We start from the raw sequence: 26,257 nt of genomic DNA on the forward strand, positions 1-26,257 counted from the left end.
ACCCTCCATATCCATGACTGAACATTGTTAGGAACAACAGCGAGCTCGGCTAAAACGCAGTTCATATGCTTTTAAAACTAGAGAATATAGTAGCTAGACGGAAATCTACGCGTTTCATTGGCAAGAACTGTCGTTAAAGAGAGATTCTTTTGATTTTTTTGTAGTCTATGTAACGCCTAACCGATATGGTTAGTCTATTAGGAAATCCATGTTCGTCAATCTTCATGTTTCATGGAACTCTAGTTACTTATGACGGATATTTTTGGATGGAGACACACTACGAGTTTAACCGGACGGGATACACAAGTTGCTTCGCTCGAGAGTAGTATTTTTTTAGTGTAGTTATGGTGGCTTTCGAATTTTACATTGAACTTTTTCATAAATCGACATGTAGCAAAACGTGCCCCCTCGTGGTCCATTAATGGAGGCTATATAATTGGTAGAAGAGTCACTGTTCGTCGTGACTGACGCCATTCCCTCGTCTGATCTTTTTCAGATGGGCTGCACCGAATGGCCCGTGTCATAGACAGAGTGCACAATACGTGTTCGTACGGAACCTATTCCTTGCCTCCCGTTTTTTTCACAGCGTTTGTTTGTTTTTTTTTTTCTGCGTCTATTTTGATTACCAAATCTTCATCTCAAAACAAATTATTCTTCGAGTATTCTCAATCAGGTAACAGTCGTAGATACTCAAAGACGCTGTATCTATCAGATCTCCGCTGGTAGGGTAAAGCTCGAAAAGTACTCAAAATTCTTCTAAAGCTTCGCTGGTAGTGTTAAGTGTGAGTGTTTCCTATTAATGAAAACGATACAAATAGCTTGTGTTATCCAACAAAAAATGAATTGGGCCGCCGTTTTACTTCAATGTCGAGTCAGTTTTGGTTCTGTTATGATCGTGCAATGGTTTGCTTCTTGGGTTGGCCAGCCGCCTGCGCGGTTACTTCAACTCATCCTATCGTTTTTGCCCGCTGAGCCCTTGGCTAAACTAGATCGTCAGCTAGAAAGTGCGACATTTCACTAGAACAGTAATGAACTTATGGATTGATGATAAATGCAATAGATACTTGCAGCCAGTCACAACGAAAAGCTTTTTGAAAACTAAAAGCAAATTTCTATACTTTGGAAAAAACAGAACGGTAATCAATATGTAAGGTATCATTAGTGCTACCCAAGGTCAGGTATTTGAAGGAAAGCAAGTTTCTTTAACTTACCGCATCACGGTCGCACGCCATCGTAAGGCAAATAGTTGGAAAAAAGAGCCGTCGTCGTCGTCGACGACGACGACGACTCGTATATGTTTTTTCGAACCAGCGCTGGCGGGTCGTGCAACGTGTGACGCAAGAAGCGAAATAATAGCGCAGAAAACAGTTTAGCTGATATTCAAATAGCTTTTATTGATTATAATTTTTCCTACTAGTTATATAGAATCATCGAATATACACATATATACACTGGGTACCCAATTACTACCTGTCCTATGATTTTGGAGACTTGCAGCCTTGAAAGATCCAAACAGCTTACATTGGAAGAATTTTGCCGACTGGTATGGGTTCCAACTGTTAGTTTATTCGAGGAAAATTAATGCGCTTGGTAAATCCCCAATCGACGCATCAGTTTCCTGTAAACGCTACTAGGACTAACAGTTACATCCTAGTGTGCCCGAACCCCAGACAGCAGAAAATCCAGCATTTAGTACTAGGTATGCAAGTAGCAGTCGCCCATAGAGGCAGCTTTGCAAATAGAGTATTATAAATATTTTTTACGGAACGCTACTTCGCCTTCTCTGAAATCGAAAGGACCGGCAGGGAAAAACCAAAGGAATTGCCAAAGATCACGTGGCCCCTCCACTTTCTAGTCGTTTTTATATACGGTAGAGCCAGAAAAACATTTCTTATTATAGGTTACATTGAATGAATTCTGTAGATGCTGAGAAAAAGCTATCTTGTGTAGCCTATTTTTAGTAAGTTAGCAAAGTCTCATTCGTAGAAATTCCGCATCAGCTTCGCTCTTTAGCGCGCTAGCTCAAAAATGTGTAATTCTAGGCGACCGTAAATGTACCGCTTTTCCAAAGCAGAAGAACAAGCCACGGTTCGGCTTGTACGTTGACGGGACATTGTAAAGAGAAGCAGATTTAACACTGTCTATGATTCTGTTTTACGCACAACAAGGCGATACATCGTGGCTTATTGTAGAAAGAGCTGTGAATAGGTAGACCCGGAGCTTCCGTGTATATACATGTATATATAGATTTATATGTATATGTATGTGCTTATAAATCAGCTTGATTCAAACCTTCCTAGAATTTCCACGATCACTAGTTTTGACGTGAAATATTATTTACAAAAATATTCTACAAACCCTTCGTTTCGACGCGGGTGTACGTTGGCACTGTTTGGGTCAAAACAGTATCAACATTGTAACAAGATCATCGGCACACATTTGCAATGATTGTCGCGCTATAGTTCATCAAAGGGTCATAGACGCGGCCACATCATTTCCCTCTCTGATCTATACCACAGTCTGTGTAGAGTATTGTTATTGATAAACGTAGCTTATCTGAGACCAGTAAGTAACTGCTTAGAAGTGGCCCAACTCAATGGAACATGAAAATAATAAGCCGTCACAACACACGTAGTCAGTATTCACAGGCAGAAAATAAGCTACTTGAAGCATTAAATAATTACGATTTCTTCAGAAATAAATTTCTAACATCGTAACAAGTGCGAACTGTTGTCATTTCCCAACGTCAATAGATTATTTAACAAAATAATAATTAGCATAAGGCAATAGAAATAAGGCACTTCCGACAGATTGCGTCACGTTAGCCCACATGTTTGAAAGGGGCAAACCGTCGAGTCCGACCTGCATTGGCGGGCCCGACGGCCGAAATAGAACCTAAAGAGAGTCTGGTCCCTGGGAGTTAATTTTCCAGCTAAATATAGTATGTTTTCGCGTCATATAATTACTCATACATAAATAAGAAAGTAAAAAGAACATTTTGCATGACACTAGTTGCAAAAAAATTCGACGTGGCCTTCACAGTTCTCCAAACTACGAATTATCAGCAGTGGATGGACGGATAGAGCGGGGGGTAAAGGCCCACACTTCTCTACAACCAATCAGGATGAGCTGCTTCGAAAAATTCCAGCTAGCTTATGAGCAGGTAAGGTAATTTTAAAGGTAGGATCTATGAGTTCTCTAGTTTTCGAAATAATGCCTACTGGAAAAACAGTGCAATCAACACTTTGTCAAACATAACTGACTTGAGCCCTACTTTGACAAAGAGCTGTCTGGCGTCCATGTATTAGCTTTACTTTGCTTATATTAACTCTTTGTATTCGTGTTGCGTTTCCAACTGAAACATTGTGATGTACGTTTACAGCTGACAGATAAGATAATAAAAACTATCTTGAATGCATTTGGCATATCAGGTGTAGAATGCATCAAGATATTGCCAACATTCAAAATGATAAGCTGTCTCAATATAAAGCAACTTCGAGAAAGTTAATACCTTCGTCTATCAGACAATCACAGCAATAACAAATATGAACTTACGACCATTTTGTAAATTTTTCTTATAACATGCGTAAAAACATATCTGTCGACAACGATGTCTGAGCCAAACGGCAGATCCGATTAATTATATTCCATGCTAACGGAACATAAATGAACTCTTGACCGCTCTTTTGACCCTAGAGACCTATTCAGCGCGGCAAGCCTTAAGGTCTTTTTCGTCCTGCTTCGCTACGGTGGTAAACCACACTGGCCCACCTGTTCATAAAAGACTATTCAGCTTAGGCGAGATTACAATGGTGGGTCTATGCTCGAACTGCAGTGCACTTATTCTTCTTCTTGTTTCAATTGGCGGAGCTGTCCTGAGTTTAGTAGATCAAGCTGATTGATGCTGGTGCCGCTCTCGAACATCGATTCTGAAAAATTGCCAGGCAACGTAAGGTTACTGGTAACGGCTCCAGGACAGGTGTCATCGCCAACTTCGCCCGGGTGATTTCCGTTGGCGGTAGTAAGTGGCCCAGCGACCGCGAGGTGGCACGAAAGATTGCTGTCGAGTGGAACATTGGACAAAATCACTGGAGTGGCTGTTGGTCCCGACATTTGTAGATCCGCCATGTTTAAGTTGTTTAGATTTATGTCGCTGTTACTAATGAAGCTCTGCGAATGAGATCAAAGAAAGTGAAAAGGCAAATTGAAAAAGCAGTTTCTTATTATCGATAAAAAGAAGGTCTTAAAATTGAAACAGCCAAACAACAATGTCTAAGAAACGTAACTACGCAGTGAAAAATAAACCTTTCCTATTGCTGTGGACATTTCACCATGCTTTATATCTACCCTTTAATAATAATAATAATAATAGAAACACGAATGACCGTCAGATATACAGAGTGTTTACTTGTAGTTGTTGCTTAGCGATCACTGGAGAAATCCGATAACCACAAACCACGTTAGATGGTGGCACCCGATGTAACTTTCGCCATATTAGGCCGTTGTATTGCTCCCTCAAGCTCACATGTCTTTAAACGAATAATATAAACAATAAGCCATCATTTATTTGTCTGGCTAATATGGCATCGTGACCAACTTCGCGGTATTATTTGGTCGGATTTTAATTGAGGAACAGGTCAAAACTGGGAACATTGATTTGTTTTTCAGTATGGCTAAGATCACCGCTGCAACCAAAGTCGACTGCTGATTACATACTCCTTTCATACAGGACTGATTTTACCGAGCGCCAATTAGAGGCCGACGGCCTTTATGAATGTGTGCACGAATGCGACGTTAAGCTATTCAATTTGCCTGCAATCATGCTGTTTGCCTAAAATAAAGTTGCAAAGTGTCCCCACCCTGTGTCCCCTTCGTGTACACCTCTTGTCCACAAATTATCCATAACTACACACCTAGTGCGCTGTATTATCCTACCAGATCACATTACAATGTATCTTCTTGAAGGAGTGTTCACAGCAAAAAAGCTAAAATTGTTGTCGTCCTGGATTAGCCTTTGCCGAGCAGTTAGTTAGCTATGCCAACGCTATTGCCGGAAACTGAGAACAGGCTACATCTTTTAGCCCGGAGCCCGGGCTAGTAACCAGCGGGTCTTGTAGGGAACTGTTTATTTACGAACAGTTGCCAACCACTGTGGACAAGTTCCAGGACGTAACTTCCGTTATGATTATAAAATGATTACCAATATGCATGGTTTACATGATTCACTGTTCAATGGGGCCTATTGAGCTAACGCGAATATTTGCAAGGCTATTTCAGGTGATTCTTGGTTATTTTATAAATACTTACAAACTGTATTTTTGCTCTAGGGGCAAGAATGGAAGAAGAGCAAATCGGGGTGCTTACTCTATTTGGCCGTTCTTTTTTTTTGATCAGATAAGAGGCATTATCGAATACCGACGACTTGAAACGGTCCCTTTTTACCTAATGGCCCCGTCTGTGCGGATTTCGAGCACGCGTAGGAACCGCGGCGACAAGCAAACTGGTTGCTAGATTACACCGAAATGCTCGCTGCAAATGGCGCGTCATTGTTTACTTACAAAATGTTTAATAGCGAAAAAGTTAGATTTCACAAAGGACGCAAAGCACCTGACTGCCGCAGGTCATAAACAACCCGATGGCAGATACGCACCTCGTCGGCCCCAAACTAGACCACGCGTCTTGTGCTAGGAAGTCACGTAACGCATATATATATCCAACAAGATTATTATGACACAGGGACTTCAGCTTGGGGAAAATGTACGTACATAACATATGAATGTAAAACAGCGTCCAACATTTTTTCAATTAGAAAGTAATTTCGTTTCACTTCTAAAGCTGGGAAATTATCTCGTCAAGAAAAGGTGTTCTTGTCCTCGCAAATTATGCGACTACAAGAAGACCGTTCCGCTAAATCCTTTAAATTAACCCGCGTTGGTCACACCAGTCCAATAGAATTGTTTCCGTTCAGGATTTTCTATGCAGCAATAAATTAGTCTAAATATAGTAAATGAAAACCTATTTGTAACAAGCTTGTTGACAAATGACGAAGTACCATAACAAGATTGGGAAGTCTAACGGACTATTAGAACACGACGGAAACGGCTAAATCGGTTTTGATTATAGTGATGCTGTTATGACGATTTTCAATTCTCTGCGTCAACACCGAAACAAAGACCCATACACGAAAGCAACTTTATTCCATAGGTAAGCACTTCGATCCAGGATGTTATGAACATATCGAATACTCTATTACATATCATAGATTTTCACTAGCAGGACTATTTTGATCGAACATACAGCTTCACTTTTTTTCGTCTGGTTGAAAATGTCCTTTAAGCTTTTAAATTTGAACCTAAATAAAAGTTCATTTTGTGTGGTTTATTACAAGAGCCAGTGGCTGTATTTATTGAATATTATTCCTTTAATATGAGTTGATAAATTAAATATCTATAAAAATGAAACCAAAATATAATAAAATTACATGTCAGCAATTTTCTCGCATTATAAATAGATAAATATTAACTTGGAAATGTTTGCTTTTACTATAAATCGATCATACGTGTCAGTAGTTGTAGCACTATGCCACACGAGTTTTTCGTCCTTCATCAAAAATGCTCACATGCTTTTCGGACCGACAGAATACAGAAGATGAATATCTCCTTGACAATTCCAAATTGGGCTACGATATTATTCACCATGTTATATTTTTTTACAGCCTAGAAAACTATCCTTTTGGGCTCACTGGCTGTGGCCTAGTGGAAATCAACATCAACCGATTAGGATTGGTGTAGTAGAACTTCTTATTAATCCCTAACCTACCAGTAGAGAATAATAAATCTATACTACAATGTCTCGCAACGAGTGTTTGGAGAACTTGAGCGTCGGCAACCATTATTTCGAAGGACTTCATGAAAGACGTTGCTTCTAATACTACTGTAGGCTTAAAAGATGAGGTATAAGAAGACAAATAACATTGTCTACCTAAAATTACAGTTTAGAGCGGCGGCTAGACGTATATTACTTATTTTTTTGGGCGTATAGGATGTGGATTAGTGTAATCTGAATGTATAAGAAAATCGTCACGCTTTGTGTAACGTCAAAAGAGATATGTTCGGCATCCAAAAAATGGCAAAAATCAACTCGGTGAAGACTTCGACGCTAAATCTGATTTGGCAGAACGTGCCGTGCGTTTACATGGCAACTAATAAAACGCCGAGGTCTTGGATGAACACCTAGGTCAGAATCTGAAACCGTGCCGGACTGTACTTTTTGAGAACCCCAATGTCAGAAGTGAATTACCGTTGAAGCTATTTTGCCCAATACTTGCAGACTGGGCAAGAGTACTCCTCCAGAGCAACGATGGTAAATATATACTTACAGTATTACCCAATGATGCATATGGATTCCTAAGGTACGAGCTCCATCCATTCAGACCGCCTCCAAGGATTCTATTAACTTTATTACAGGAATATTCATAGAAGTATCAAGTTCTCTTTGGACTAGGTCAAATTCTAAAACATTTCCGGTCTGGAAGTAATTTACTGATTATCTTCACTTGAAGAAGCTATATCATGCGACCTAGCCAAGTCAGCTTCTAAACCAAATATAAGTTGGATCACAAATTTTATTTTTTAAGAGCCCTGCTGAGTTCTGTAGGTCTAATGATCAGGTGCATTTTCGATTCCAGGTCTTTTTTTTGGGGGGCAGGGGAAGGGGGGGTCATTGTCATTTGGTAGGAATACGTGTTGCGAAGTTGTACGAGCTGGATTGGGCCATTCTTTGGTGGACCTTGTTCTTGCTAGTCAACGAGAGTCTATGCAGAAGAAAGTCGATCATTGTGCCATTTAAACGTTCGCGATGCACTAAATCGATATACTGTACATGTTCCTACACCTTAGATTTAGGCTTCAATGGCCAACAAGGGGCAAACACGACAACAGCAGCGCATCTTCGTCATTTAAGATGACGTTATTTAAAACTGTTACTACGGCAGGAAGCAACTTCAAGTTTTGAGAGTTAAAGTAATCTAGCTATTTTCATTATCTCTTTTCCTAATCGAATTATATTTTTTTTTTTCTTAAATGGAGTTCGGCTTAGACTATCGTCAAAGCTACAGATAACAAAATGAAATAACAAGAGCAGACATTTTTCTTATTTCAATATTTAACTCTTCGTGTAAAAGAGAACATCGCAATAATAACGTAAGATGTGCTCCACCTTAATGTCAATTTCTAGAGCGACTTGTGCGATGGCACACGCATCGTTACCTATTTTTGTAGCTAGAAATACGTTATAGAATGACCGCACACAGATGTTGATCCGTAACAGTAATAATAATAATGACAAATAACTTTCGTTACTCGAGGACTTACCATTCCTGAAGGAATACTTATATCCAAAGAATCAAGTTTTTCAGCGGCTGCGTTAACGTCTACCGCATCTAACGGATCCTTGCGCGAAACTACACAATTACTGCCACCTGGATCTTGATTATTGCCACCATGTGGAAGTTCTCCATTGAAAGGCTTTTCTGATCGTTCAGTCCCAACGACGACATGAGCCGAGTCCGAAGGTATTAAAGGCTGCATAACCCACTGTTGAGGTGAAGGGGCTGGGCTGTCGTCGCTGTGCGGCGAGGGGGCATACTGTCGCCGGGTGTCGTGACCTCTAGAGTGGGATGGTTGTGGCGTATGCGACGGGTGCGAAGTCTGCGTAGACTGTGGCTGTGGTTGGCCGTATACAGGAACTCCAACCACGAGTGGAGCAACACCAGGCTGGAGCCGTCCCTGCGTGGCAAGGAGAGCCGCCTGCATCTGCGCGTTTTGGTCAGCACCTGATCGCTTCCGCTTGACTCCACCACCGATCTCACCTCCTTCGCCAAGGTTTACCAGGTAGATGTCACGGCCCTCGCCTAGCTCATTTACTACAAAAAAATGATCAACGGTAATGCTATTATCATCGTGCGAACGACGCCACGATGCTACAATGCTGGCTTAATCATGTCTGCTGTACTTAGGGTACTTGTTCGTCAATGGTGTAACTTCAATTTGGCTGCTGCTAGGAGTGTTGTGGAGTTCTATGAGCTTAACTTGCCTTCAAGGGTGCTTAGAGCGGATCCCACTAAACAATGCTACACTACGCGACCACGTTGTCTCAAAGGCCGATGTATTTGTCAAAATGTAATTTTTGAATATGTGGTACCGCTTTAGAAGACGCGTTTAAAATGCCATCTTTTACTATTTAAAAATGTTTGTGAACGACAATTTTTCATTACGAAACAACGTACCACGGGTCCGCCGTAGATGGATTTTGACAGGGTACAGTTGGTCTCTTTCCGTCACTACATGGTCCAAGCAATTAGGGCTTTTGAAGCAAACCGCAACTTGCTTGTGCACAGACTGAATTTCCGCCTTTTTTTCCCAGAGATGATTGCCAGCCGAATCTTCCTGATAGAAGTAAACTTCGATGTCATCTGGAATAGTTAAACAGTTCAGAGGAAAGATTATTCGCATAATAGGCACAGCGAAGCAGAGCCTCCTGTGTCGGTTATAAACATGAGACCTCATTATCAATGATTCAGGCCACCTGTATACTTTCGTTGTATTAATTAATGATATTACTGATTTTTAATATATATAATATGTCGATTTGGGTTGAACGGAACAAATTTTGATCATTTACTTGGAAGCTCGGAGTATGCATGCGGGAAAACAACAAGTTACACACAGTTTCAGTGATCAATATTATATAATGCCTGAGTGATGTCTAAATGCGCTCCATGGTCCAAGTTTATTTTTCCGTACTCCCAACTTAAACCCATTTTATTTCTTTGTTTATTTCCTTGAGTAGCTCCAGTTTCTCTATTAGTAATTTGAAAGTTAGTATTAAGAACATATTCGTCTCAAAATAAACTTTAAGCACCATTTTCCCTGCAAAATCACATCGTATACCTTTAGTACACCTAGATCCTTCTAGGATATGAGTATATTCTTTTTTAAAGTTAAAGCCGCACTTCTATCACTGCAGTGCCTAGTTTAGTGAAAAATTGAAATCTGTATTTTATAGCGGTGTAGTCTAACCACGAGTACTTTAGCCGTATCGTAACACCCAGCTAAAGTTTGATTTGGTCCCAACTTACGACATGCATCGAACTGCAACATGCAAAGGTCACAAGAAGTTTTCGTTTTCCTGCAAGGGACTACACTTCCCAAAGGATTCTTCCGTATGTGGGCAGGCCTAAATGCGTAGATTACATGAGTAAGTAAACTGGATCTGGACCGGCCCTTGGTAGATTATGTCTGTCCTTGATAGAATCCGTTAGGACCGGATGTAGGAGCATCGATCCTTTTTTGTTTAAGGAACCTTTCTTCTCGTAGACCGGTTTCGTATTAGTTTTCAATTTAATTTAGCGCATGGCTTGCTTACAGTTACGATACTGCAATAGAAAAGAAGTAATAACGTAGAAATCGGGATTCTCGAGGACGAGCCTCGCATTCAAATGGCTAATCCATGTACCCATTAGCTGTCCAAACGAGTAGCTACGGGAGGCGGAGAATGGAATGGGGAGGGGGGCTAAAGAGAGCAACGGAGATTTCCGAGACATAGGAAACTACTAAACTCGTCGTCTATATTTTACAGTATCGGCGTCTACACACGTTACACACATCCACCTTGCTGTCGTGTTTTTCAGACTTTCATTATTATAAGATAAATATTGACTAAAAAAAAAACTCAGTTCAATTCAAATCCAGACATACAAACTCTAGTCACCTGAAAGAGATCAATCAAAAGTGAAATGATAGCCTCATGTAATAAACTAACAGGTAGCAAAAATAAAATAAGTTTGAGTGATCCGTAATAAATCCTATGGGCGGAAAGTTTCGTGGTTCTCTACGTACCAGATATTAAGTGGTTTAAGTGTAGTTGTGTTCATAACTTCGGAGATGTACTGCGCTCAGTAGGTCGAACATTCGTGTTTTCTTAACGGCGAAAGATCTTAGACGTGATTGGGTTCATGGTGGACGTGCGCATGGATTTGTGAATAAAACAGCAGACTGGGTAATAATTGATTTTTTATTAAAAATGTGCGAGCGGACCTTGATCATGCATAAATGGTGCAAATAACACCACGCTGGACACCATAAAATCTACAAGCTAAGAGAATGTCTTGCTCGGAGCCACAATAGCGTACGTAATTATCGGTTAAAGAAAGAGTCAAAAACAATACAGATATTGCGGAAAACCTTAATTGAGGGAAAAGCTTAATGACTGGACAGTATAGTAGTGCAAACGCAGCATTTTGGACGTAATTTAGGGGAATGATTAACTTAGTCTGATTTTTGTGTAAATATTAAGCCAAACACTTCACGGACGACAAACGACTGTCTCACTAACTGCCAGATATTTCTCGAGGATCATTGAGAACTTCCAAAGACACATTCCGCTTAGGAAATGTTTAGAAAAAAGCCGAGCGTGTCATAGCTTCTTTAATGTTAAGCAGTTTATCTTAGTGTCACAGCGGATGATTTGCGAACCCGTCTTATGAGAGTGAGGTCATCATAATCTGTTTTTATGGACCTCAATATGGAGGAACAGTGTATTTATAAAGATAATTAAAGATGTCTCTAAGATTGATCTTCTCGAAACCCCACATTTTATTAAATAAGTATCCGAGACCATATTGTTAACGCGTACAGTTGAGAAACGGGTGGCCACATAACATTTGAACCAACCGCAAGCTATAGGAACAGCATCCTGGTACAAAATTCTTCTTAAAAAAACAACTGAACATAGTGACAAGAGCCTTTACGACATTAATTAAGGTTACAAAGGAAATGTTTGTTTTCTAAATCACAGGAACGAATAGTGTAATTATAGATATTTCAAAAAGTTAAATTACACGAACGTGAACGAAGAAAACTATACCGCAAGTTAAAAAAAAAAACATGTTCAAGCCAGTTTTAAGCTGACGTTCGACAAGTGTTTCGCGTTGAAGTCGGTGATAGCTTTGGGTTTATAATTTGTTGCAATACCACGACTGCCCCTGTCTTTGAACACCCTTAAGTAAAAAAAAACCGCTGGAAGAGTCTAAAGCAAGTCAAATATATGTGCCAGCGGGAAGCAGCGTTTGTTGGAAGATTTTGAATGGAATAATAAAAAGTGAGCCAGCGAAGTCGGTTTTTATAAACATTGTACAAAGTTCTTCGACAGTAGGTGAGCGACTAAAAAGAAGGCAAAGGAAACGTTTTCAAATAAATGTTAAGGCGTGCGGCTGCAATGAACTTAACTAAGCTGTCGCATGTCACAAATATTAATGCTGACTACGGTAATATCTGCAAATATATTTGACAAGTTGTTTAAATCATACCTCAATTTGGCAACAGGAATATAAAAATCGTCTTCCACCGTAAGCGATACGCGGTTGACTAATTATGAGGATCTCGCCTCTAAAAAGCTTCCGAAGAAGAGCCATGCACATACAGCTTCTAGTCACCCCAAGTATTCAAAACTATATCTCCTGAGCATATTAATCCAACATTGACGTATTTTTTTTTCGACAAAATCACTAAAGAAAAGGCGCTAAAACTTACGCCTTTTCCTTAGTCATTTTGTACTTTTGTTTTGACCAACAGAGACAGCAGACGAAATCATATGACCTAAGAGTGCTCAATTAGTAAAATTTTTAATATAAATACGCAAAATAGCTATCGAGCAAATTTGTCATTAAAACGTAAACGCAATTGTAGCTTATAAACTCGAAAAAAAAACACGAAAGTATATCAGTACTGCAATGTAATATAGCGTGGCTTACTTCAGATTTTAAGGGCGAATATGTGTCTTTTCTAGTCGTATTGTACAAACCGTGAGGCACAATGAGCCGAAAGAGCCATACATATTCTTGCTAACTTCTTTATTCCATTTGACATCAGTCGAAAGCTTATTACAATAGGAATCCATCTATCTTAGCGTTATTACGTTTAAAAACGTTCCTCGGTAAACTCTTACAGAGTTTCAATGAAAGGCAAACAGTTCTATCGTTGTCGACTTGAGATAACTGTATAGGTCGGGCAAAGGTTGCGAAATGCGAACCCTTTAGCTGATGGCAACCTTCAGACCAAGTCGCTTTTAGGAGCGGATATGAACTTTTACTTTTCTTACTCGTACAGATAATAATGTCAACAGATGTCTTCAATCATGTTTATTTGTAGCCAGCCATTGAAGAGACTTAATATTGAAGATATAAGTTTCTTACCGTTACATTCTGCTATGGATGTCAACGGCGAAGGCTTCTGTGGTGGAAAACTTTTTTCTGAAGGCATAAGCAATATTTGTAATTTTTCAAAGGTTTCTAACACTACGATCAATAACGAACTTCATTAATGAAGTTGGAGCTAAAGATTTGTAATGGTATTTGGGTTCAACGTTTCTAATAACTTGACGATATTTTGCATATAAAAACCATTGCTTAATTCCTTTGCTCGCTCGGTGCTTAGGGTCACTGCCCTGTAGAAAAATAACACTTCTTTGCCTTCCTGCTCACAGTACGGCAATTAAAGTGCACAGGCATGATTTATCATCGCCTGCCATGCAACCATATATTTTCAAACATGATTAAGCCCCTTAGTAGATGTTGCGTAAGGTCCTTAAATAGTGAGGTGCGGTTATTAGCCTACCTTTGCTATCTAAAGGTTCAAAAGTTTGTATTCGGTTTTAATGACTCCGAAACATAAATGGGTTTCTATAAACGAGTGTTTTCGTTCTCACTTTATCTAGGCGAAAAATTTAACTGACACAACACATAGAAAAAATCCTAGCTAAATACTCCCCTCGGAGCCGCGATCTGTTTTGTATAATTTTCATTAAAAAAATTTCAATAAAAATGATGATGCTACATAGTTCAGCATCAGTTCACGTCACGAATTTCAACGCTGACTTCACGAGGTCATTCATTTCACCAATACGGTATTTCAGACTCTAGATTTTTTCAGCGTTGCTTTATAGGCACTGCTCTTTACATATCCAAACATGAAAAAAAACGGTAAGTGTCACATCACAGGACCAGAAGCGAACACTTAATGTCGTTACGGGCCAGGTAACTTGTACCCGTGATAGCCTAGTGGACAACGTACTTACCTGCCAATCTTAGAGATACGTTGCCGTTTAGATTAGAACCTAAGCATAGATGCACTCCGTTTCGTGCTGGGAGCCAACCGTCTGATGCAATGTCTAACGGCAATTAAGGACGTAAAACTCGAAACATAGAAGGTCAAGTAACTTGAGAGGAAGGAGATTGGCAAATTGCCCCATCTTGTTGAAGCCACAGGTCGTTTGCAGTTAGTGTCCTCATCCGGGTTCACAGAAATGTTTATACCATTTTGCAATAGTAGTCACCATTGATCATCCGCATTTCATCATTATGTCAGAACAAAAAAAGCTTAATGGCATTTTTATATAACTTGTAAACGAACTCATCAATAATTTTTTGGTGAGTGAAATCGCTGCTCGACACTCATCGCTCCAGATGTGACATCGTTATTGATTCTCATAGCCATTTTATAGAGAATTAGTTAAGTAAAGAAAAGATTAGAGAGGTCAGTAGTGCTTGCTGTGAGCTTCAACATGTTATCAGTGAACGTGTGTGACCGTCGTAAATCTGTAATCGTTAAGTTAATTATGCACTGAAAGGATGACGGTGCCACTCATGCGTTATTTTAAGTAGCCGATTATTCATTCATAGATTCAGTTGTTAAGCACGAAGTTGCGTTACTCCATACTGGGAAAATCTTGTAACTTGTTAGTTTGCGTTCCCCCTGGCCTTACTTTATCTGCAAATTAGCAAATTTGTTAATTACCCCCCAGCGTTCCTTTTGCCGACGAGAAACGCGGTTCGTATTCTGTGAGATACTTGCGGAGTGCCACTGTAGTCGATTCCCAAAGTGCCCTACCTAACAGATGTCTGTAGCCCATTTTCTAGCTTTCTTATTACTTTATGGGAACTTTTGTCGCAAATAGTTTAGCTGACGGTCGGACTTTTCTAATTTAACCATGATTTAAATACTTAACCGTTGGTTATTCTGAACGAATCGTGCCTCACAGATACTTTGCCTAGTGAAAACGCACCTTTGGAGACCTTGTCGCAGAGAACGATCATCTCCAGTCCTCCGCGTAGCGGTGCCAATATATGACTGAGTTTGGTGATCTGTAGATCGCTCATTGCTTTGCGGTCAAATATAACGTCGCTTACGACGGGTGCCAGTGGGCGATTGAATCTACCGCAACCACGCTCTGGCTCGATGAATACCTGAATTGTATAGAAAATGCTTAGATAAATATATAAGTAATAGACCATTGTAAATAATCATGAAAAATTCACCAAATATAGCTTCAGCGATAGTTTCCTTCATTGAGGTTGAGTTATATTTAATAACATTTCATTGTTCCTTTCTAGACAGCATGTGTCTATTCTTTTTACTTTGTAAGATGATAGAGCCATTTTGTTCCTTGCAGGACAAGATAATATTACATCAGTTTTTTATGTGTTATTCAATAGATTTCCTGAAATTCGTCCTTTAACAAATATGGTTTAGAAGTTACCCATGCTGACAGTTGTTTTTTAACAGCATTTCGGAAATGATTTCATTTTATTTGTACTGTAAGCGCCTGTGCAAAACATATCCAATACCTGGAAGCAGAGTCGAACAGCGTTGAGATCGATATCACCTGGCCGTGCACGATGTTCATAGTTTGCTGTAATTCACATTTCGTACGTACGTACATACATTTGCCTTATTTAACTTCTGGTAATGGAAAAAATATAGTTGTAGCAAATCCTCATAGATTTAAAAATTTACGTCTAGAAACAAAAGTTTGAAGAGCAGACACTGTCTTAAACACAGTTTGCATAGTTATTTAATTTTAAACTTATCTCCTAACTTGCTGATAAGCATTTATTTTCAATGTAATAATGTTTAGATACTTGATATTTAAGTATACTTAATTAAATTAACGGCACTTCATGTTAAGTTTATCGCTGAATATTCTATAATCAAAAGTTCTTGCTACATTCAGCTGATTTACTTTTGAAAGGGTCAATTCGGAGTTTAGCCCGTTCGTCGAGGCTGCCTAGAACCTCGGTCTTCTTGACGCATTGAATTCCGAGTGACGTGAAGGTCGCTGTCATATCGGTCTTATCAAATTTATTACTGTACACGCCATCCCTGCACCCCTCCTGACATAATAAGATAGTCAACAAAAAACATTGAAAAACGCTTAGATAACGATAACTACATTTTGATTTTCTTTCAGCATTCGAAAAACCCATTTCGAAACGAATCATATAGTAAATTAGTATAACTTTTATTGAGTTCTTTACATGTCCTTAGCTTTTAATACGTTGCCGTGAAAGAAATGTGCGTCCTAATGTTTAAGTCTAACCCAATGAAACGTGTTTTTGGTGTCTCCAAGAGTCGTGGATGTGACCAAATGCATAGCTTGCTCGAAACATGGACCTTTCGGCAAAATTTTGATGGTTACTTTACATATTTTAATAAAATCTAATGCGCTCACGGATAACAAATCCTACTTAATAATCTATCAAAATTGTATGACATTCATTACCAGAATCCGATACAACTAATATGATTGATTGTATGCTAAAATCGTTTGCGAAATGACGACCATATTAAATACCGTCTTAATCAACGGTAAAAAACCGATTCGTTTTGAACTGCGTATTGTCGTATTTTTCCATACACTGCATATAACGAAAACAATTTTTATTTCACTTACTTTTATTCTAAGAAATGTAATGAAACCTAATTACTAATTAATAATTGCTTAAATAAATAATTAAAGTTTATGAAAACTAAAAATTCTCGTTCATTTTAATGCTTTTAGACCATCACCCCTTACAGGAATGTCGGAACGTTACGTTAAGTACGTGAGCGCTCTACAACCTCAACAACCCTCAAACAAGGGTATCAATAGTTTTATATTGAAAAGATAAAGCACTTCTGAAATGCATTCCGGAAGTCAGTCCCAGTATTTTAGACCTTAGGTATCTAACTTACGGAATGAAAAGTACAATCGGATAATTGGATTTATCCTAATACCTAAAACGTTACGTTTTTATTTGGATGTATCAGAATATCGTTGTGTATGCTGGTGTACATTTTGGTTTTTCATCAAATGTGCTTCTCACCTTCGAGACGATATTGTGCGGATGTGGATAATAGGGTGGCTCCTTTGTTACGCAAGAAATAACCACCACAAATTTTCCAACGTAGTTCTCCACCTGAAACGTAAGAATAAGGTAGCATTTATAATGAAGAAGTGTTTGATTTAGGTTTGTCAATGATCATATGTATGGATAACTGGAAACAAATTTTAAGTTTAAATTATTCAGACCAGAATCATCTGATAATTCGTATTTGAACGAATTTATAAATTAAAACATTACAATGATTGCATTTTGGGTTTCGGCCAACTGTAGATGTAAATTATTTTCCCGCCGGCCGGGCAATCCGTCGCTTCGTGCACAGTCTGCACGGTTGAAAAATGAGACGTTTACACCACAAATCGACAAAAACCACGAAACAAATCATGCGACGCGTGAAGTCGTATTAATCTGGCCCGGCGTTAGTATGGGATGATCATAACTGGGACGCACAACTAGAATGTTTCAAAACATAAATTTAACGAACGCTTTCCTCTACAGGAAAACTTTTTTGACGTCTATTAACGCCAAGGGAACTCTTTTGGGCGGCTAAAGCACACTTGAGGCTGCACGATCTTCTTATCTAACACAAAAAGTTACTGGAGCCTATTCTTTGAGGAAGTTAACTTTAACGGTTAATCTAGCCTCGTATAATGCCCTAATCTAGGCCGGTGTAACCGGCCTAGATTAGGGCCTAGATTAGGGCCGGCCATAACCAGGAGTGGCCAATAATGAGGGGGGGGGGGGGCACGTCTGTTTAACATTAGTTCCAAGGATCATAGTACAGACGCTTATCGGTGCCGTGGACCCGGCCATTTTTAGATCAACTACCTGCGTATGACCGTCAAACACCAGCTCCTGTCAATTTTATGCTGTGAGAAGTAAAAAGATGCCATGCCCCGTTCTTACTCCGTGACGGTCAAGAAAGTTTAGTTGATGCTTTTAGGATCGTTGAAATATGTAATTGCGACCGTCAAATTACCGAGGTTAATAATTCAGGTAAATGGAGTTTTGCGTGTATCTCAACATATTCATGACCTCGTGTAGCGTGGTGATTACTAACTCATCTAAGTCTTCATCACCAGTTTCGATCGACGGTACCAAAAGGGAGGTGGGGTTGGGCTGAGCTCAAGAGTGCGTACCACGCATCGGGTCGGAAGTCTCCAATACGCTTCTTCCTCCATTAATCGGATCACTCAAGTTCCATATCGACTATAGCTTGAACCAGTTTGCCCGCAAACAGCTGGTGACGCAAGGAGTTCGGGTATATGTTTGCGAAGCTACCCACAACGCACCTCGTCTATCATATACATATCAAAGACCACTCATTCCTGTACGTGCATACGAGCTGCGTCGCTACAGCGCAACGGATTTCCACCACAAAGAAAGCACGACGGATATTAGACAATCACGTGATTGTGATCTCGTCCAGTCCATACATCGATTCAAGCAGACGCGCTTCAGGGTAACCAATGTGCGGCGAAGTTCCAACGCCGGATGATGAACCAAGTATGGATTCAATTTCGGCATTAAATGGCCTTAATATTTTAACGACATATTGTGGACTCGAGGTTTGAGGAACTTGAGCGCTTCCGGTATGTACTCTTTGTCCTCAGTGCACCGATCAGCACCTTTGGGCATGGAGGTGTTCGTTCACTATGCAAAGGTCGTATACCTCGGAGGCCGCTAAAGTGTCCTTTCACAAAGATAGGTTTGGATTATAAGAAGCCGCTGCGCAAGCTTAGGAAAACGCCTCTGTTATAAGGTATAAACATGGATATAGACTACTACTTTTGCTTTGTTCACTTTTTCTTAACCTGGTGCGTGATAGTCCGAGCCGTGGAAGAGGCCCTCTTCACCTTCCAGGGTGGGTATTGGTTCACTGGAGTCAATGCTAGCTTCTTTGGGGGGCGGCGCGTACCGCGGTACCTGGTACGTTGGTGGTTAGCAAAAAATCCGTGAATGTTGTGCTCGGCTAAAATGCCGAGTCGTTATATATTCAAGAGGCAAAAACACCCCAAAGCCTGGCTTCGCCAGTAAAGGCTGACCCCAGAAAAAATGAATCTCCCGCAGAGAGCTCTCCGTTTCGTTAAGTTCATTCCTTTGCATTTTCCACGTTGATATACTCATAGGTCATAAAAGTCGGCCAAGGTTAAGCCGGGAGAACTCACGCGGTACATGTGTCGCTTACGCGAAGCACAGCAACGGCGTGTCACCGCCTAAGATTGGGCACGACATGGAGGCGTTCCACCCACCAGCGTAGACAGGCCATCATATTCACAGCATTGACGAGGTTTGATCGCCGGACAATAGTAACTTACTCATCATTAGCGGCAGAGCATTGCTAATTCACAGACGGCCAGAACCAGAAATACATTTTTTATAATTGCACAATATAGGTTCCTTTCAGTATATTTGATTAAGCCAAATCGTAATTCAAAAAATATAAAACGACTTGCAACTACGTTAAGTAATGTCCCTATTAATAATAAAATAATTGACTAATTTTTTTCTCCTCCAATTGATATTTCCCGAATTATCCAGGATCAAGGCAAGTAGACATCTAGTCTAATTTCACACTATGATACCTATATATTTTAACCTCAAGGTTTTTTTAAACGCTGCTTGTCGAGAAAAACTAACACAACTGGAACAAATAGGTCGATTCTATCAAAAGACTGACCCGAATCTGAGGGTATGTTTTAACATCGTTAGTAGTTCCGACTCCTGTGAGAGCGCCGGGATATCTGCCTTCGCATTTGTATCGAAATCGCAGCGCCCGACTTTGCGGCTGTACAGTGATTCTCACGAACGGCTCGTAAGCGTCCATTGCAGGTTTTATAGAAACCGAGTTTGATCCAAGGATACCAGGTTGAAAAGGCTGTACAGGTTGCAGCAACAACTGTAACGGTTCAGGCTGTTGCTGTTGTAAAAGTACATGGAGCGAATCCGCAGCTGGCGCTAGTTGTTGTTGTTGAGCACTGATGACCTCATCTGTAATAGCCGGTCGGATATATCAAAGCACACAAATGTCATACTGACCATATTATTATTATTATCAAGGGCGCTATTATTAGTTCTGGCCATTCATAATGTTGTTCTAACAGGAAAAGTCCTTTTCCTGACAACTCGAAGTAATTCCACTTACTAACTCATTGCAGCTTGTGCTAGCTAAATCGCACGCGGCTGCTTGATATTCGAAAATATTTTTAATATAGATCATCGGATAACTCATTTTACATAGATTCGGTGCGGGCAAAAAATGTTAAGGCCACAGTGCTGTAACAGAATTAAAATATGGTCTTCGTAAATAAAATTCAATGATTAATTTCAAAAAAACGAGCTTTAACACTCGGTATGTTTGGTGTCACAGGCCTCACGTATAAGAAAGCGATTACAAATAAACTCAAAGTGAAGGAGGTTTTTTGCTGTACAGTGCAACAAATAAGAAAACAATAGAATGAATGAATATTAATGTTCCGCATACAAAAAACAAATTCCATTACAAATTAGCGAACAAAGAAAATGCCTTCTTTCTTCGTTTGCGCCGCGCTTTGAAACGAGGATTATGAGTAAATGCAGATAAACTAATTATACGAATTAGTCATAGCTGGATTACTCGTGAACATTACTTGTTTATGTAATATCAACCTAAAGCCTTAGTTCATATATTATCCATGTTTAGTAATGATGGAAGTCTATGATAACAAAAAATGATTAAAAAGCAGCAGGAAACTTGTCTGCTTCACTGCCGCAATATTCATGCGCGCGCTTCATACGTAAGCAGTCCGAAACGTATTTTTAAATTCTATCGTAGAAAATGACTTACGCGGATACGTGGAGGTGTAGCTCAAGTTTAAATCAAGTGTTTGCAATATCAAACGATTTTGTATCAGACTGAAATCATATTAGCCTTTCGTTTTCTCTATAACGAACGTTTGCAGTGACAAAACCGTTATATCAAACCTTTAGATTTTTTAAAGTGATAGAAGAATCGATTAAAAATTGATTGGTACTGTTTTAGCTTGCTTTAGTGCCCTAAGTGCGTATAAAATGCGGGTACTGCCGATCGCTCTCAAGTAAGACTATTTTTGCTTGTTAGTACAAATAATCGTAATTTGGCAAATCAATAACGAGCTGTTGAAGAGTCAACCATTTTTAGTTAAAATTTGTTAGAACCTAGCTAAAATAATAGTAATATAATATCCGTATTTCATTGTAATTTGGAACAACATAAACAAGCAAACATTTTTCCAAACGTGTTATATTTACAGGAGCAGAAGCACAGCTATCGACATAATATACTTCAATGCTTTTTGTCTCATCATCTTTTCTGTTCGACTTCTATAGGCACATACGGAGTTCGGCTCGCATGATAAATAATCACCAAAAGGAACATAGAAGTTTAAACCATCCCAGGGTTACAGCTTTTACGGACCCTGAGTGAAAACCAATATATAGCGATAGCTTTTTGAAAACCGGTTATCTGATATCCTAACCTATTTTTTGAGGTTATCTAAATCCCATCCGTATTGAGAACTCTTTCAGTACCAATGTTTTAATCAAGTAAGTTTTAAATCGAATCAATTAAATGAAATTATGTTTGCATTTAGAGCATGTATGAATGCAAAACGAAGATCTTTTTCCTTGGAATAAATTTTGACACGCGTACGCTGCGATTGACTCACTTGTATGTGGGAATACTGTGGAATAACGGTGACCATATTGCGTACGTGCACTGGTTTTAGAAATCAAACATTAGCGAATATCCAGAAATCTAGTTAAAATTGGCAAATATATAGCACCCTGGTAATGGAGTTAGGGTAAAATTGGCTGGTCAGTCATGTGCGTCTACAAGTTACTTTCGTGTGAAAGTATCAAATGCAGAACAGACCTGACTTAGAAGCGAAACACTGGGTTAGAGTTCTACTATAAATGCTTGATAAAACTCGCCTATTACGATCACAACACGTATGTAGTGAGCAATGATTTTTCACTATGTCGGTTCCAGTCATACTATCTAACACCGTTCGATAGTCTGAAATAAAATTGAAGCTATCATATAAAAACACAAACTAGTTAAATACCTACGTGCCATAAGCTCTCACAAGAATGGTTTCAGAGAGCTGCGGCATACCCAGTGAGAACTGCTATAAATATTTTTATTATCACCAGCCAGCATAAAATTACATGAGCTGCCGATTCATTTGAAGAAATCTAAAAATCGGCACAGATTCATTCCTTTTCGGATCAAAAAACGGACTTCCGTTGAAGCTTGAATGTTCGGTTGAATTAGTGCTAATTAGAAGATAAGCCTGCTATTCAAATTGCCAGCTACGTTGTGACAATGTATAGTATTCCTAACCGGATGCTCTACCAAAGAATCTGAAGAGGAAACATCTCTCACAACTGAAACAACTCAATTGATACCATTAAAACATCTTACGATGATACAAATTGTTGGCTTTATTTTTGGTAAACAAGTAAGTTTTCCGTCACAAGTTGGTGCGCTTTACCTAGAGTTAATCAATTAAGTGTCCGACCAAACGATGTGAAGAAAATTCTGTCTGTTTCGGAACAAAGTTATACAAAATCACCATTAACTTCTTACCGACATCATCAAGTAGTTCCACTTCTTGCGGTGCATCCTCAGAAGCTTGGAGCTTGTGTGACGAGATGTCCATTCTCGTCCTTTAATTCCAGACTAGCTGCATGCGTTTTCAACATTCATTCATTCATAATGATGCACACATGCGTCTTATGATACAGGTAGGCTACTCGCTTAGTGTGCATAATAATACCTAATAATGATAATAACGGTGAAGCAACTGCATTTTTCTACAGTTAACTTTAGATTTCTAATAACAGTTTACACATAACAGGCATAAATGAATTACTTCTTTAACTTGGACACAGACCGAGTTTAGAAGAGAACTGCGATCGCTCTAATCTGGCTGAATGTATTTTTTTTCTCAAGGTACTAGTCCTAATTAGAAAGGAAACAATATTCTCTTAATAGCCTTACTGTCCACTGTGAGATACCATGAAAAAAATACAATTATCCAGTCGAAATAGAATTATCCAGCCAAAAAGCTTTTTGAATAGGATTTTTTTTTTCGTTTCACTCATAAATTATAATAAACTGAATTTTTCGAAATGTGTTTTGTACTCATTTCAAAAGGTAATTATGTTTATAGGTGGGTTTGATATTTTAGCATCGTTCTTGTAACATCGGTATTGGTCAAAAGTAGATGTGTGCCAAAAAAACGCAGTGCCAGTTATAGTGGGTGACTAGGTCTAGTTAAGTTAATCCTCACCTCTTCTCTTAGAACTTTCTACATCGAGATCATATTGTTATAACACATGTGCCAATAAAACCAGGTTAACATTATGGCCCCCCGCGCATTTATTGTGTATCTGATACAAAACTTCGACACCTCAAATTCCTTCATATTTTTTGGTAACAATGTCTATTTGGTAACGATCCAAAATTTTTACTTGAAAAAAACTTATTTTACGCATCCTTTTTTATGAAACCAAAAAGAAATTACATTACTGTTAAGAAAATGTCAATAAAACGAGGCTAACATGAAAACTACCAAAAAAAATTATGGGTGGCATTTTAAAATCGAAGTTTGGCGTGCTGTCGAGAGTATTAACATAGAGGAATGTTTAAGAAAACCAAATTTTTCATGCCAGCTCCTTCAAAAGAAATTGAATTAATCAACGCGTAGACGATTATAAATGAAAAACAACGTGGGTTGTAAGTAAAACTTATAGAAGATTATTGTACATATGTAAGTGTTGCGCTTTAGTCCGCCAAAGATCATAGCTAAAGATTCTTTTTAATGACGTCTGTTGAAAGGTCTTTTCTGTAATTGTCGAATAACAGACTGAGGACCTTTGCTTGTTGTTTTTGGTTAACTAAAATTGTAGTTTAGTTGTATATAAATATGAGCACGTGGTCTGCGTTGGGGAAATCCCAGAGCATAGATGGAAGCAGGCTTATCCGACGCGCGTTCTGAATTCGGAACCGCGAGAAGCTCTTATGAGTCATCCTACGCTATCGATGGCCCACAGCACGCTTGATGTTAGATAGAAATGGGACATATTTCTGATGCACGGTCCTGTGTTATACGCCGCTAACTGAACCTTGGCTGTTAAGGTAAGTCTTTTTTTCCGTGAAAACGTGTGAGCAATCGAAAAGGGTTTACCATCGACGACAATGAATCTGAATTTACAGCTCTTATTTAGTTAGTGAAACATTACTGGGAGCAGTCATACTGAGCCACAAAAGAAGGTTAAGGCAATACACTCCTAAATTTAAAGGGCGAGTTCAATCAAAAGTTAGTGATAGCTTCATCCACAAACAATACTGATTAATTCAATTTCTCAAATAGTCACGTAAATAAAGTTCTATTTTAGTTAAGGTTGCCACATTATTGAATAAAGATAATAATACTGACAAGACCTGCTGACAGAACTAGAAAACTCGGACCACATAGATCGCGCTTATTATCGAATCGACTACAGAGTAGGATTAATTATGGACCAACTATAAACCTTACGCGCTGATCAGAGTTTAGAAAGATAGAAATACAACAGCGTGCATAGAAAAGCTTCATTGATAAACAATACGTACGTAATAGGTCGCAAATCTGTTCCGCGGTATGAATTTAAAGCAACATTTAACGTACTCAAATGTTTTTTTGTAGACCATAATAAATGGCCCTACCCATTTCCTGGTCTTCAATTTGTTGTCAATCTATTTTCATTTCGAAATGCGTGTTTTTGAATTATGCAGCTAAATCAGTTGCTGCATTCGGTTTGATCGAGCACTTGTTGCTTACTAAACGGATAAGATCCTTCGTTATTGACTATAATAATCATCAGGGCACCGTGCTATTAACACGTATTTTGACATCACAAATTTTCTTCCTCATCTCAGTACCATAGGTTCGCGCTGAAAAACATTTGAAACACAATAATTCACGAACACATTCCGCAATTTCAGCAGTTTTTTTTTTTAATTTAGTTGAAAGGAAGGTGCTAGTAATGCAATAAGTGGTCTACTATCACGCTTATTCTTCACATATAGTTAAATGAACCCTGAGGACTGAGTTGCGGTAATTAATCACCGCTCAGCCGGCACTCTTCGCTTCAGTTTTCAGAAAACGAAACTGCTCAGAATCCTCATATTTCATCTAAGAAGGGGGTAAACATTTGAACTGTCGGCTGTTAGGACGGGCACTCACCAGCTGTCTGTCAATTCCTCTGAGTAATGAGCAGGTGATTTGTGTTGGGCAGCAGTCGCAATAAATGCCCAGTTACCTCGTCATTGCACTGCTGTTAACTTATAACACAACACAAAACAAAAAACCATCAAATAAACAAAGAAACGACAAAAATATACCGACGCAGCAGCAGCGCCAAAGGAAATTTAACAGTGCTAATGGCTTGCCTATTAGTAGACGCACGTAGTAGTCAATCGTCAGTTCTCAGAAAAGGGCCTATGGCAGCGAGGCCAGAAGTGGCCAACACACATACCACTAACTACACAGCTATGCCCTTCCTCTCTTGCCCTCGCGAAGTGAGCAGCAGAAGTAGCTGCGGTGACAACGACAACAACGGTAACAGTGGTCGCTTGCCTGCCTACTTCGGTCAGCATGGCAACGTCGAGTCACCGTTGTTGTTGTTGCCGCCGCCACCGCTGCAGCCGTCACTGGGAACACACTAACAGCACCAGCCTACGACGATAATCATGAAGACGATTACTGGTGCCAATACTGTAAGAGCTAAACGGCGCGGAATTTGATTCAAATAAACTTCACTTATCGCAAAAATAACCATACCTTAAGCAAAGGAACTTACATTGATAATTTGAATCATATTGCTCCCCTTCATAAAGTTCCATTGCTCCTCGAGGTCATTCGCACTACTTTTTTGTGTCGTCGTTGCAATCGAGATAGCACAAGTGCTCCAATGTCTCGATGATTGTCACTAAGGAAAGAGTATTTACTGCACGTCCAAAATAAACATTCG

At 39.3% G+C, this 26,257-nt stretch overlaps 1 protein-coding gene across 4 annotated transcripts; it reads right to left on the reverse strand.

The window, feature by feature from the left end:
* Positions 1 to 1,368: 1,368 nt before the first annotated feature.
* LOC111266240 (transcription factor p65) lies at positions 1,369 to 26,257 on the reverse strand. 4 transcript variants are annotated; one of them, XM_086970832.1, is made up of 11 exons: positions 26,087 to 26,257; positions 24,858 to 25,568; positions 22,827 to 22,919; positions 19,899 to 20,209; positions 17,201 to 17,293; positions 16,078 to 16,228; positions 15,683 to 15,747; positions 15,121 to 15,301; positions 9,287 to 9,472; positions 8,373 to 8,923; positions 1,369 to 4,170 (listed from the first exon to the last, which is right to left on the reverse strand). In XM_086970832.1, exons 3-11 carry the CDS (start codon positions 22,897 to 22,899, stop codon positions 3,841 to 3,843), a joined length of 1,941 nt encoding a protein of 646 aa, XP_086826958.1. In that variant the 5' UTR covers positions 22,900 to 22,919; positions 24,858 to 25,568; positions 26,087 to 26,257; the 3' UTR covers positions 1,369 to 3,840. The 4 variants fall into 4 exon arrangements, with proteins under 4 accessions (XP_086826958.1, XP_086826957.1, XP_022699295.1 ...); XM_086970831.1 differs by lacking the exon at positions 26,087 to 26,257 and having other exon boundaries at positions 22,827 to 22,923; positions 25,471 to 25,910; XM_022843560.2 differs by lacking the exon at positions 26,087 to 26,257 and having other exon boundaries at positions 24,858 to 25,910.

Source organism: Varroa jacobsoni, unplaced genomic scaffold, assembly GCF_002532875.2.
Source record: "Varroa jacobsoni isolate VJ856 unplaced genomic scaffold, vjacob_1.0 scaffold_1066, whole genome shotgun sequence".
NCBI lineage: Eukaryota > Metazoa > Arthropoda > Arachnida > Mesostigmata > Varroidae > Varroa > Varroa jacobsoni.